The 15,530-nt window shown below is 36.4% G+C and overlaps 1 protein-coding gene across 1 annotated transcript in view; it reads right to left on the bottom strand.

Moving 5' to 3' along the window:
• Positions 1-15,530, bottom strand: part of LOC139134672 (protein O-linked-mannose beta-1,2-N-acetylglucosaminyltransferase 1-like) — a 40,812-nt gene that overhangs the window by 5,506 nt on the left and 19,776 nt on the right. The window contains exons 13-20 of the mRNA XM_070701640.1: positions 14,173-14,265; positions 11,915-12,010; positions 9,330-9,406; positions 7,294-7,387; positions 5,084-5,260; positions 4,268-4,331; positions 3,543-3,758; positions 1,161-1,322 (exon numbers count right to left, since the gene is read on the bottom strand). Of these exons, the coding sequence (XP_070557741.1) occupies positions 1,161-1,322; positions 3,543-3,758; positions 4,268-4,331; positions 5,084-5,260; positions 7,294-7,387; positions 9,330-9,406; positions 11,915-12,010; positions 14,173-14,265 (979 nt within the window). The remainder of the gene's footprint in view (positions 1-1,160; positions 1,323-3,542; positions 3,759-4,267; positions 4,332-5,083; positions 5,261-7,293; positions 7,388-9,329; positions 9,407-11,914; positions 12,011-14,172; positions 14,266-15,530) is intronic.

Here is a 15,530-nt window from a genome sequence, read left to right as displayed (position 1 = left end):
AAGTGCACGGTGACAGTATACAATGTTATGACAAGTGAATTCTAGTTTAGTTTCCAGACAACAATTGTCAACAACAACACAGAACATTATTTATACCAAGACTATTGGCCTACTTATGGAATAAATATCTCTCTCTGGCTAATTGTGGGATTCTAGAGAAAAAATGCTGAAGATGCAATGTTTACGCACTGCAAACAAATGTACCGGTATATGGATAGATACATGCACTGGAATACAAATGGTTCTATTCATGTTCATACACATGGATTTTGCTTTTACCACTACTCATTCATATTCCAGGTTCTATCCATTTGAAAACTGGGATTTCAACATGATTTTGAATGGAGAACATAAAAACTGTATACCTTACAACCGGATTAATAGGAAAATATTAAATTATGTAAAATGCAAAAATAGTAACAGCTTATGGAGTATTCGGGATCCAGGGCAAGAAACAAGCCAATTCTTGGTCAATTTTGCAAAATTCTCTGATCAGAAATGCTGCCTTGAATAGGATTATGAATTTATGAAAATTGAGTTTTACAATTAAAAAGTAAAAGAAATGCACATTGCAAGCTCACGGCAAACCTGCATGATTATAAACAAAATGCATGTCATTTGCATGACTATTTACATAATCTAATGTGATTGACAGAACTAAAGACACTACAGGATAATTCACATGATGACTTCTTGTTTGATCTGCTAGCAACAGCTCCAGCACTGCCTTTTGTAATGTGACTTCCTTGAAATACAAACATGGTTTATGAAAACTGACATTTGTCACTCAAATCTTATCACAAACACTCCATGCTGATGACATAGAGATGAACTATCTTTCTACTATGAACAGACCGTCATGCAGAAGAAGCGAAAAGTACATTTTCATAATAAATAAATGTAGTACAAACAGCTTGTACCAAAGGGAACTTGATCAATGCACAGTCACTCCACATGTAGTAACACATGATTATACTTTGATGGTATCTGAGTAATCAAAGAGACATACAAGGACAATAGGATGTTTGAACACCCTTTCATACTCCCACCTTCCACCCCCATTTGACTGTGTAAAGGTCCATCAATCCTGTTGACAACAACGGGCCTCTATAAAAGGCCGCTGGTGAGAGGGTATAACATTTTTTCTTGAAATTCCTCACCCTTCACTGTCAAGTTTTGCCACCTGGTTTGTCTCTCCTTGCAAGCACGATTCAGTGTAGGATGAATCCAGTGTGACACTGTCCTCTACAAGCAAACTGATCTCTTTCTCATATTCATCCTTCACCAAGTGACCGACATCACGCAGCTTTAACTTACTGTCACTGTCAAGAAGAACAAGAGAAAATATAAATACATTATATGGCATAAAAATAGCTTTGTTTCTGGTCAGCGCTCGCGTCATTTCAGGGCCTGTGCTTCATGCCTTTTTTACGTAAAAATTCTGGGTGAGTCAGAATTTCTTGTAGTGGCTGGCTTCAATTCAAAGTTGTAATGATGCATGTCCCAAAATGCTAAAAGACAATGGAAGTGTTTTGCAGCTAGTGAGAAAAGACAATAACTATTGCATCAATAATGGCAAACAAGCATTTTTAGGACTAAAAAAAGAAAGAAAAACACATCATCGCATCACTTTTGCTGGACGGCTAGGACCAGAAACAAATCTTTTCTTTTTTCCCTTAATCAGTTACAACTTAGATACTCATCACTTAAAAGTCTTCAAATATTCACATGCGCTATGATGTATGAGGCAATCTGATTCAATAATTGAAGAGTTCTTGATACGGGAGAGCTGTTTTTCCTATAGTTTTGTTTGCATCATTTTGCCATCTCAATTCTCTGAATGAAATATTTTTCACAACAAGATTCATAAATTTTACTGAGAAGGTGAATGTTTTGTGTATATCCTTTTATGATTTCTTTTGACTGTTACAGTTTGAGTCTCTAGAAGTGGGAGGGCTTTAGTTACAGGAACTGGTAGTATGTAAATTATTTAGCCTTTTTATATTAGTTATATAGCACTCTATGGTTGTAAGATTGGAGAAATATAGTCCGAAAATTCTCTTCTACATAGGGGTGAAAAGGTACAAATTGATATACTTAATTCTGTCAAAGGTTGATGGTGGTGGGCAGAAAATTGTTAATGCTATTGTTACCATGACAATGGGCTCAGACCTAAGGGTGCTAGGAACACCTGAAGTATTGAAAACAGAAACACTTTCTAGGACTGATTTATTTTTTATTAAATTAATACTATTACCCTGTTGCATAACATATTTCATGTGGCCATGAAATGCTTATATAACAATCACAGTCTGTGTTGAATTGCCACTTGACTCAACACGCAGCAGAAAAATGAGATACAATGTACGTTATATCTGCTGCATGGCAAAGTATGCACTGTACATTTGCCGGTCAATGAACTACAAAAGCAATTTATAAGCAAGACATCAATTTGTTTTGAACTGTATCATGAACGGTGGAGAAGCAAAATTTGTACATATGGAGACTTGCATAATTTGACTTCTGTAAACCATTAACTTTGGTTAAATCCCCAAGAGATTTGCCAGTTAGACATTATCTGACAGACAGCAACAAGCTATGGAGGTTTGGCATTCTATTTAAGTTAAGATGTAACCTTGGCAACATCTGTCCACATAAATTAAGAGAATTATTGCACGTATTTCTTTCCACAATTTAGTCAATGCAAGCAAAGAGACACATCTCTGGGTTGTTTTGGTCAGAAGTAGTGGAGAGATCATAGATTACACGCACACACAGATATAAGGATAAAGACACTACCACAAACATCACTGAAAAGTATCATACAAAGGAAAGGATTACGAATCGTGGGGACTAAGGCAAAGAGTCAGTTGATTCTGACGGCACAAAAAATGACTGATTTGCATGAAAACGATGCTTTCAACAAGTTGCTATGGAAACAGCCAATGCAAAATATGATATGATTAAAAGTTACTCTTCCTTGAAGAAGAAATGATCATATTTGAACCAGTTGAGTTTCATGTTTTGAATCCGATACTTCAAAATGCTATTGCCACTAACAGAAGAAAGAAAACTTCACTCATGACCATCTTTTACCATTATTTGTGTTATCTATGTTTCATGTAATACAGTAGTACACAAAGAGCAAAGACATCCATCAAAACTGTTCTCCCAGTCTGTTTACTCCTATGATATAGATTTCATATCAATGACATCATCAGTATTTCTTCTCTGTTTACTCGATACTATGTTGCAGTTATTCAATCAGATTTTATTTACATGTTATATCTACACATCTAGTGTGAATGACTTTCAGGAACTGATGCACTGAGTAGATGTTCATGTGAGTGAGTCAGTGAGAAAAATATGACAAATAATTCTTTCAATGGCAAAACACAAATCGTAATAGAAAATATCATCACATACTGGGAAGTTAGTACTTTTAAATTTATGGATACAGAATTAGCCATGAAAGTGTGCAGCAATCTGATTGTGTTCACATACACGTTCATGTTCACATGTAATTCTAGATTGACTATTACCTCACACTGCGTCTGTTTGCAAAATAAACATCAATGAAATCTTGATCGGGACTTAGCGTGTCCTTGCTGAACCAAGTCAGCCTTGAGACATCTGGCACTATCATTTCACGTCCTTTCCGCGACTCTCCCGTCAGCCATTCATGCCACACCCTGGCATCACAGCACTGTCCAAGCTGACGTAACATTTCATTCCATACTGAGCGACGAAGGACCCATCTATTGTATGGACAAAAAGACAATATCATCTTAGGAAACCAAATAGAATTTATCTCACTGATAGCTTGGACTATAGTCACTAGTACTGGCGATGTTATTAATGCATACCTTATATGAACATTCCAATCACTTTGGTTTGTTTCCATGTTTTTCAAAGCTGACCTTGGACTGGATCAATTGTTATTTTACAAATGCTTGACAAAACTGAATATACAAATTGAAAGATTTTGTTTGTAAGATTCAAAATGACTGCAGAAAATTATCAAAAATAATATCTGGTGATGAGTCAGGGGAGTGTAGAAGAGTACCGGTATGTACTAGACTAAAGTGAAGTTTCATATATCACACATGTGGGAAAAAATTCCCTTTAGAAAAACATGATCTGTACATAGAATATACAGAACAATTATTCACTTTTCTGTATTTGTAAATTGTTACATCACATTTTATGTGCTACAGCAGGTCTCACTGACTGGGTGCCTCCAAATACTGACGTACACCTTACTTACCCAAGGCCTGGAAAATTCTCTGTACGATACAATGCCCCAGTGTCACCTGAAGTGGTTAGATAACCTAGGTAGAGAGGTAAAGAAATGAGAATGTGATCATAGATAAAAAAAATGTTCTCTTTGGTCATGACGATGCACTATGATATTATAAATTATGGTTTTGAAACAGGTACTGAGTGGGTATCAGTATAGTTCTGAATAAGAACCAGATGATTGATATCAGAACTAGAGAAAGTAGCGAACAAATGTAATACACTAAAAGTACTTTGCACGATACATCATTTTAATTTAATAGGTTACACACTTCACAGTTTCATAGAATTTATCTGATTCAACAAATCTGTGAGAGCTGCTGTCAAATCCTGCGCAATCCGAAGGATGTTGTGATGTGGAACACGCTAGTTCTAATAGGGTGCCGGAAAAGTTAAGATAAATTCACTCATTGCCATAACTTTGCATATGCCCATATATGGTAAAAGAGGGGTGTCAACCATGTTTCCTGTTGAACATCAGGTGCACTACACAGTTTTGGTAGTGCATGTCTAAGCCAGGCCAATAAGAGAAAATGAAGCATTATATTGGAGCTCTAAGTACAGGGATAAAAATCTTTTAACATGTTCACTCTTCAATTCACAACAAACTGGTACACACTCATCATTGATAACAATTGGTTTGAGTTAAACCAAGGCTCAGGGAGGAAAGGCCAAGAAGGGTACCCTATATATGTATATAAATATATACCCTCAACATATCATGATCCTTCCTGAAACAAATTGGACAAATGTTGCTGAAATGGAACCAAAAATGACTGCTCACCATTACTGTTCCATGCTGAGATGGAAATAATGCTGTCATCTTTGTCCATGAGGGGCAGAGTCTGTGCAAAATAGTTGAGGAAGTCGGGACTCACTTCCAGCTGTTCTTCCAGGACAATCACATACTGATTGCGTGGAAACCTCACAAAGGCTGCAGCAATGGCTTTGTGCATGTGATCTGAAGAAAACAAGGATTACAATTTGTGAGATGGGTGAGACTGGTGATTTGATCTTCCAAAATCTGGGATGGTTATCCTGTGAAAGAGAGACACACAATACTGACGACATACTGGTAATTTCAAAGTTCAACTGTTGTATCATTGCATTTCATTTGCATAAATATAGTTATAAGAACGCATTTTTTGTTATCATGAAAAATATGGAATGTGACTGGTATGTAGGTTTAACATTGAACTAGCTGATCTCTGCCTGTCCTGTTGCTTTATATGAAGGAAAGTGGACTGATGAAAACAGCAAGGGACAAAACAAACATGTCTCTTTGAAGAAAGCAATATATCACAAGGTGCTATATGAAATAAAATGCTACTTGTGATTTTATCCAGGTTTAGCTGGGATGTAATAAAATTTACTGGAAATTGCTGAAAATTGATTTGAAATTGCAACAACTATCGACGACTTCCAGTTTGGCAGAGACTGGCAGCTGCTGTGTACATAACCTTCACAAAGGGGCTGATATATACTGTACATCAATTTTGATTGAGCAGTGGTTTTTTTTTGAATATGCACGTGATCCAATACATTTATACTGATCTGTGAGTGTTATGGTGTTTGATATGCAGTGAACATGAAACCTGTATTGATAAGGAAGTGTTTTTTATGATGACTGCCAGTCTTGGACGTGCTGAAAGTATAGACTGTAAAACAGTGTAAACACTTACAATTTTAGCACTGTCAACTACATGTTAAGACTTTCAAACTCTCTATATGGTGAATGGCAATAATTTCTATAGAAAATGACAAACAACATCTAGTATTCGCTGAGTACATCGTGGAGTGCAGAGTTCGCTTGAATCCATTATGGGCCTGGATGGGGTACATTATTGCTATTATAGGGTTGGCAATGACAGGGAATTTGCAGATGTAGGAAATATTTATGGCCACAAGACTGGATTATCAGATACATTATCAGAGATAATCTGGAGGAATGACGTCAGAAAATTCACTGGTATTGACAAGACTGTAATATACTAGATAATAATCTCATAAGAGTTCAACACTGGAAAATGAAAGTACATTTATTTCAATATTATTTTATTATTTCCGCCAGTTGCTTTTTATTCTTCTCATAAATATTACATATACTGTGAAATTGCTGTGACGCATTTTAGGTGTGATATGATGAAATTATGGTTTTCAGGACTTTTCTGTCACTGCTTTTATCTTGTTTAAGAAAATTCCTCTCCTTATTAGGGGTAATCTATTGTTCCGTAAGTTTTTTTTTAACTCTGAGGTAAATTTCACCTTTTCAGGAATTTTAACGAGTGCCTGGGTGATATCTTTTTGTGAACATACATGTATGCACAAAACACTTCCGAATTGAAGTGGACAGCACTTTCTAGAAATAAATGGTAATAATGGCTAGTAGCCATAAATCATTTCACATTGAGAGAGGATTGAAACTGTTATTTTCAACACTGTATTGCAATTAGGTAAAGCTCTAATGGAAAACACTGAAACAAGATTTGTGATTTATGCTACATGTACAAAGGGGTGTGCTGGCCACGTTATACATACTTTTAACTATCTAACATGTGGAAGTATAGGCACTTTGTACATGATGGTATGCAAGTGTGAAATAAAACGTCAACAGACTGTGTTGATACACGCTTTCAATAATTGACAGATCAAGTGTATGTGGACACTGTGTAGATGCTGAAATACTTCACATACTCAAAATATCAAGAAAATACTCTTTCCGTATTGTCGTAAAAAGGCCTTGTTGCTTGATGCAGTTGTGTGTTGTTATTGATGAAAAAAGTATGCCAAAGCGACCTTACATACATGTACTGTCAGTAGTAAAAGTTGTACATATTTGTAAACCTACGTAGTCCTTTGGGCTACTAATAGGCCCACTCAGCTCCTCATGTCAGACAGCAATTATACATGTCTGCTAAACTTTCCTAATGAGGACAAGAATTTGAACGTTTGCTAATTTAAATTCATCAAGCGATCTAGTCCAGTACTACTTACATTGATACTTTGTGGTGACTTGTAGCTTTTCTGATCTGAATCCATAGAGCTGAGTCAGAGAAATAGGCTCCGCAAAGTCTCCATCATTGCCAACCTTTCCAAAAAAGACAAAACACAAAAAAACAAAAAAGTGGTAATTCTTCAGTGAGGAATGAGACTACAACCCATAATAACAGTTTTCTCGGTTTAACCCTTAATACTACTGGTATACTGCATTTGTAGGGTGACCTACTTTAAAAATTGTGACATGTGAACATCAAGGCCAAGTGATACAGAATGTATATCTGTAACCTTTGAACTCTCCATGGATACACTCTGTACCTGATACCATTTGTCAGCAAAGATTTTCTTGTGTGTTTATTTAAAGTCACTTCAACCAAAGGTCATCCAGAGGGCAGTAGCAGCAGATGTCGTGTGCATGCACTGACCGGTTTTATTTATCCACAGGTCAGGTTCCATGTTTTGATCCTGGCAGATGAACTCTCCCTCCCTTGATATAATCTGAGCCCCCCCTTTCACCTGATGGTTTTCAAGCCCCTCAAAATATAAGACAGGCCTTGCTATGAGGAAGTTCTAGTGGACGCTTCTGAGTTCCTGGTCATTGACCACAGAATGACCCCATGCTTTAACTACTATGTGATGCAAGGGTCAGGAGATCATAGGTCACACAGATGTCACAAAGAAAAATACATATTATTCTATTTATACTCTAAGCAGAAGTTATATCCGCAGTAACTTGTCAAAATGTAAATCATCCAAAGGGGGAATTCGCCTGACTCTGTCTGTGTTGAACAAGAATCTGCCGTTTCAACAAATTGGTAAAACATATTATACTGATGATATTTATCACGGCCTATACAGATGTGATATTTTCATCCTGAATAAAAGTACAGCCTTAAAAGCCTACATACCAGTCGTTGGCATGTCTAATTTTCACTGAGGGATTAATATGCATTCTCATTGAGCTGTCTCTGGGAAATTTGTTGCAGGCAGGTGGCACATACCAGTATCAATTTAAACCATGAAATGTTTAATCGCTTTGCTTCCAGGGGGGTTACAGCTTTCACAAGTACTGGTGTGAATTTTGTTAGATGTGCATGTATCTGCTAAATTTTTGATGAACTTGCAAACGAAACTGTCTTCAACAAGTTCAATTTGATTTAACATGTCATCTGCCTTATGCCCATCAACCTTCTGATTATGAATGTTTATTTGTAAAAAAATGTCAAAATTACACAGTTATTGTAGCAGTTTTGAACTTGAATTTCTCTTTTTTTTTTGACATCAAAAACTTTCAGAAACTTTTCAAAAAAAGTTAAACTGAGTTTGAAAAAGGATCAAAGTCAGATCCTGAAATAGGGATAACAGGAATAAATCCATACATCTCATGTACATACCGTACAATTTTTCTCTCTCTCTTAAGACATCATAAAATGATTTCTTCTGAAAATATACAGTGTTAAATATTTTTGTGACACATATTTTCAGCTATTTCACTCAAAAAAGTTTTGATGATAAATCTACATAAAAATTTATTTGCAATTACTTCCTGCAAGGTTCAACTCTTTACGGTTTATTCAGAACCTGATGATAATTTCCCAAATCTGAACAAACAAATGAAAATGAAAATGTGTTCAAAAAATTCAAAAAGGGTTGCAACCCATGATTTACTTTGACTTCAGGCCAACTTTGGATGTTGTGATAATAGATCACATTTATCATGTGAAAAACATGTTATTTACATTTCAAAGTAAATATTTGTATAGTTATTAATAAATAGCACTAAGTAAAATATTTAATGGCTAATTTTTTATCATGGGTCTCCAGCTATAACTAGATTTCCCAAAACTGGTATTTTAACCATAACTTGCAAAATTACATGAAATCTTACACATAAAACCATGGAGGTTGTAAAATGACATGAAATCTTACACGTAAAACCACGAGGTTGTAAAATGACATGCTACTGAAGTTGAACACACAGTATTCACTGAGCAGCAGACACATATACATTACTGTTTAATAATTCAACTCACCATAACCATTTGTGGGTTCAGGCCAGGAACTTTCAACAGGGAATCAAAGGTTCTACGCAATGCATTCAAATCCACACCTATACAGACCAAAAGAGAGAAAACACTTATATGCATGCTTGAATCAGATAATATATATATATATATATATATATATATATATATATCACATGTATTTATCTCGGAGTATGGGTATCCAGCCTGATAGGGATGAGCAAGACATGACTAAATGTTGCTCACAACTAACTTGGGATTTCAAGTAATGTAGATCTTATAACCTTCAGTTCTTTCAATCATTTCATTTACACATGTGAGTTTTCATGTATAAAGATGTCTTCATAATTCAGTCACTGAGTGGAAGACAGGGCTTCTAAAGGTGGGAACGGCCTGATACAGAAGCAGGATTATATACATTATACTTGGACAATTAACATATATGCATAAATACATGTCTAAATTTCAGCTATTTGCCTATATTTCTGTGTGACTGTACCGAGGGTACCATAGCTTCTTTACTGACTCAATTTGTTTAAATTCAAAAACATGATATTCATTCATGTACAATAGACAAATACAGATTGAGGGTTGAATTACACTTGATCCATGATCTTATCATATGACCATGAACCTTCACCTGGTATGTTATGGCATTTCAAGGTCTAGTGTAATAGAGTCAAGTTTCATCAGTCCTTATAAGTCAATCATTAACTCAGTCACTGTGATGGCCATGTTGAAGGTCAGTTAAACTATGGCATACTTGAAGAGGAAATTTAATATGATCGTTTGGTGTAAGCTAACCATGTGTTCAGTAAAGCAGTCTATGGCATTAAAAAGAGAAAAGTAAAGAGTTTATTTTACAAAAAAAATTCTCAGTTGTGGGACAGTTAAATAGGATTTGAAGATAAACGGGGACAGCTAAACATTTGTTGTTTACATAGTTAAAAGGTTATATTTGGGGTTCTACCACACTTCCTGCCTTTACAGAGCAAAGATACCATGGCCCATATAAACAAACGAGGAAACTAGTTTTCTTCTTGAGGGCGCCCCACAATACCACTGGCGAACTGAACCTCTCTGTTATTGATACACAAATGAATTAAAATTGTTGTTCTTTTTTTTCTAAGACCATTTCAACTTCCTTTTAATTGTTTTTCATTTCACTAAGGCAAAGATATGTTGAAATTAAAGTGGTATAATCTGACAATAAGCTTTCTTGTTATAACTTGTCAATATTGTCTTTTTATGTAGCGTGCATCTTGTTTTAGCCAATACCTTTCAAAGGCCATCACTAGTGACATGCATGAACACGTTATTTTAGTAGATGTTTAGCACTCAAAGAGGAGATTCACTGAGGTCGCTTTGGTATTGCAGATCTGTAATGGCAGAGCACAATGAACATTTCAAGTAATGGTATGGTGAAAATCAATAAATAGAATTGTAACTCAATCACATGGCATTAAAAGATCACTTCAAGCATGCCACAGATGAAACAATGAAATGTTCTTGGTTTCACTTGATGTTGCAAATTATGTTCATTTGCTGCTCTCTACTATAATCCATCTTCATAACACTCTTTGTCTTAATATTTCTTTGCCATCCTCACAAAAGAAACCATGGCATTCCACTACTTGATGCTAAAATTTCACTTCCAATGGTAACAATTAAGAACTACTTCCAGCTTGTTGGACAGTCGTCATACAAAACACTGCTTTAAAGCAGACCTTACATAAGCTTCTATTTCATATCAATTGTACTCTCACAATCACAGATTGGAATAAATGCATCAAATCAGGCGTACGGTCAAAAAGGACTGTCACACATAAACCACAATTGACACACAGTGTGTGTGTATACTCTGCTGTGAATGGTCTTTTCTTAAATGTAGCCAGTCTCAGGCAAGCTGGAAAGCACTGATCATTGCTGCAATTTCAAGTAAACTTTTAGCAATTTGAAGTTAATTTTCAAACATTCTTGCAGTCTGAACGGCAAATTATGATAATTTTTGTAGTAGCTGGGCTCTCTCTTACTCACACAAATACACACACACATATTTACATTAAATGATATAACCCTTTTCCTGCCAAGTTCATATTTCACCATCAGGTCAAGTTTGTTAAAACTAATGAAGCACAATCTGTCCCATTTGGTACATTTCAACAAAAATTAAACATTTGAAGGCCCCTGAAATCATAGATACTGTAAACATGATTTTTATGGACTAAAGCTGTTGGAACAGACCAAGCCAATTGGGTGGGAATACCCATACATATGGTTTTGGCTCAATACCGCTTTTCACTGAGTTGGCTGATGGGGAAGTGATATTGTCTGGCAGGAAAAGGGATAATGATGACAAGAAAAGTACGGCAATAAAGACATTCTCTCTAACAATTTCATGAGTCTTGGAAAAAAAAAAAATTGGTCATGACATTTCAACAGAAAATATGCGAGCATCTGCACATACATGTTCAATGACAGAGAATGACATTTCCAATCAGTGAGATGGAGTGATGTAAGCGGTATGAACGAGGAAATCAGTGACATCAAAATACAGAAATGTGAAGACAAGTCAAACATCAGTAAATGCTTACCTGGGACAACCACAATTGGAGTAGAAAATACAGGGTTATTCTTCAGTGACTCATCATCCAAAGGGGTTGGCCGAAGTAATTTCTTGACATTTTCCTCTGCAGAAAGAAGTTTCATCGCACAAATAAGAACTTTATTACCTATATTCTGAGCTGAATCAAAAGTCTGCTCTGAGTAACACAGATGTGTCTTTGCGGTGGGATCCATAGAAGGCATATTGAATGACATGTAACTTACTGTATTTTCATTTGCTGGCTTAGCTGCAACCACTCTTATAATCAGTTGCATATATCTTTGCTAATACAAGTTAACAACCAATGTTTTTAGGATCTTGTTTGCCAGACAACAACGGTCTCTGCTGTTTTTCGAACTCTTGAAATCTTGACCAAATATAAACTGTTTACAAGTAAACATTGCCCCAGCTAGTGTTGGGAACTGTTTTCATGAGAATGCAGCACTTTTTGAAGCCCAGTGTACTTACATGTAGGGACTGTCTCAGATTGTCGCATAAGTTCAAAAAGCAAAATTCTTTCATTTACAGAGGAGGGGGTTTGACCTCCTTTCAATTAGTAAACTTCACTTTCGCACTTTTATTTTGTGATCACAATTTCTCTTTACTTTGTGTGTAAAAATAATCAAAAAACTGCACACTCATAACAAATTTTGCTGTATCTGTTTCAAACTTCTTCGTGTCATGCTATGGTAGATCAAATTTGATCGATTATTTGACGGTGTAATGTTCCAAGGGAAAATACATATTCTTCAGTAGCTATAGCAAAATATATTGTACACTCAGGCAGACATCATTATTCCACACTTTTGAACTTTCGTTTAGGCGGAGGAGGGAGGGGGTTTTGATTGAAACGAAGGAAATCAAATTTCGTTTCTTGAACTTATGCGACAATCTGAGACGGTCCCTTATGGTTTATCATTATCACAGTTATTTGGACTGTCAAAGTTTTGCTTGCGATGAAGTTTACACTTACCAGAACAAATCTTTCAGACTGACATTGGCAATGGAAATTAGACAGATAACCAAACTGTCATGCATTGGATTGAATTTTGTCACAAAGCAATGACAGCGATGATGTATTACCAAACATGAAAGTGGCTTGCAGTCCAAAAAAGGGGACGGATAGATATTACCATGGAGGTAGTAGAGAAGGAGTCACAACTGAGATAATTACGTTTATTACTATTGTGCATCATTGGTTTAATCCATTTATGTCCATTGTTTAAAACCCCTTTCCCGCCATCTGCGTTGCCGACGGTACCTTCGCAACTGAACCGAGTGAAATTAACTTGGGTTTGCTAATGCGACTCAGTTTCTCCACAGTGTCATAACGCATGCGCAAAGACTGTATTTGCGTAGCTTGGGTCAAGTGCGTCATGATAGTGTAAGAACCAACACGTTCCGTCCACGAAAAGTAAAGTTACAAGGAATTTAAGTTGTTCATTCTCAAAATCTTGGTAATTTTAACGTCGTTTTTTATATACATTACATTCGATCGCAGGAACCTTTCCTTGTTAGAATGAAAGTTCTGATCGCGAACTTTTCAATCATGTACTGAGTATGGTGCAGCGGACTGCAGCACTGCCGTGAGCGAGGGTTAAACTTGTAGCGTTTCCCGGGTGTTTATGACGTGACGCCAGCGACGCCATAGGCGACGCTTTGTTTCAATGCATCGTACGTGTTTTTTTTATATCGCGTGTACATCAAAATCAGTGGAACGACTCGAACTTCCCGACGCGACGCTTGGACACGTGACGCCACGTTTGAAGAGCTGTCAACTGCCGAGGGACGGCCGAAACACCTGAACGACCCCTAACGAACTTAATCTTGTTTCCTAAATCCGAGAAAACGCGTACGCAAGTCCCGTTGGTGCTAATGGAGTAGTTTGTAAGGCAAACAGCGGCAAAACACATGGTCCCTTTGATCTCCCCCTAGTTGTGACTCCTTCTTTACTACCTCCATGATATTACCAATTGAAGGCTTATGACATTGAGTATAAATAAATGTAATCGCTGGATTGTAAATACAGCGTTTATCAACATACAGAAATACCATGCTGTTTTTGGCATTTCCATTATGTTGCATATAGTAAGAGTATGTGCATGCTTCAGTGGTACATACGTCATAGTAAAACAATTTTATACTAAAATCTTGCTTTTTAGTTAAACTCATTTAACATTTCCTTATTCAACATAAGAATTATCTAATACTGGATGGGATATGGCCTTAAAAAAGAGTAATATCTACCTGAACAAAAATCTCCATAGCCCTCATATTGCTTGCAAAATACTTCCCTTCTCTTGTTGTTTGGTAAGACTTGCGTCCCTTCAGCTGGTTTGACTGAAAACAAAACAAAAGATTAGTAAGTATCAATGCAAAATGTTTGCTTAGATGCTTGATGTGTCAGCCATAATCAGTTGGGATATAGCACAAAGCCTTGCCTAATACATCCCTGTAGGTCATCATTTTATCTGAACAAACATTTACAATGTAGACTAACGCATTTCCAGCTCTGTGCAAGATCTACTGGTGGAGGGACTCTGATGGACATTGTTGGTAGCTACATGGAGCTAGGAAGGTAGCTACTATACCAAAACATGCTGAACTTTGTGTGGCAAAGAGATACCCCTGTCAATCTCTGCTTCTCGCATTAATGGATGTGTGAAGTGCCTGTTAACATTTTCTTAATCTTTTGTTCTCTATTGAAACTTTGTCAACTTGATAAACTTCCTGTTAGATAAATGTGATGATGATCAAGTTTGTTTCACTGAAAAACTTCTGCTTCTACTTCATCATATTCATTTGTGTAAAACATGAAAGGTAAATTTTATGAAGTTGGTTAAGGTGTCTATGCCATGCCCCGCAGCCACTTCTCATAGCATCACTTTGAATAATCATGATGGGCACTTTTGCAACATATGAAAGAGGGGTCAAATGGTCGTATAGGGAACACATTTTGAAACATATGCGTTCTTCGACAAGAAAAGTGGAACATTTTTTCAGTTTATTTTTGACTCAAGTTTAGTCGCTATATATTCACAGACATCATATGCAAGATTCAATGACAATTAACACCTGAAACATGGCAAAATTATGGATTCTGGGACCAAACACGGCACGTACGTTCGATCAGTAGCGTGGCTGTTTTACATTTGCATAGATTTACGGTAATCTTACTTTTATATGGGAACTTCCTATTTAAAAACTTTCCTCCAGGGATGTTTGTCACTCTATGCACTGTATCAATGTGAAATGTAAACAATACATGAAATTTTCTACTTCTGCAGGTCACCTGAAGGCACCTGGCTAGGCTGGGCCGGCTGAGCCTCTGAAGCCAGCTGAGGTCTTTGCGTACTGTTGTTCAGGTACAAATGGTGTCAAATGTCCTAATTGATATGTATGATATGTAAATCAAACACAGCAATACTTCTGAAATCTAATTCACAAAGAAGGCCAGAATCAAAACAGTCTGGTGGATGCAACACTCAGAACAAACAACGAAGTACCAGCAACTAGCATCATACTAAAGTGTACGCAGTCATCGCCATTGATATGAGCAACAGTAAATCTTGAAACTCATATGACAGAAAGTTTTCCCAGGAATA

Source organism: Ptychodera flava, chromosome 6, assembly GCF_041260155.1.
Source record: "Ptychodera flava strain L36383 chromosome 6, AS_Pfla_20210202, whole genome shotgun sequence".
NCBI lineage: Eukaryota > Metazoa > Hemichordata > Enteropneusta > Ptychoderidae > Ptychodera > Ptychodera flava.
This window is presented reverse-complemented; position numbering and strand designations above follow the sequence as displayed.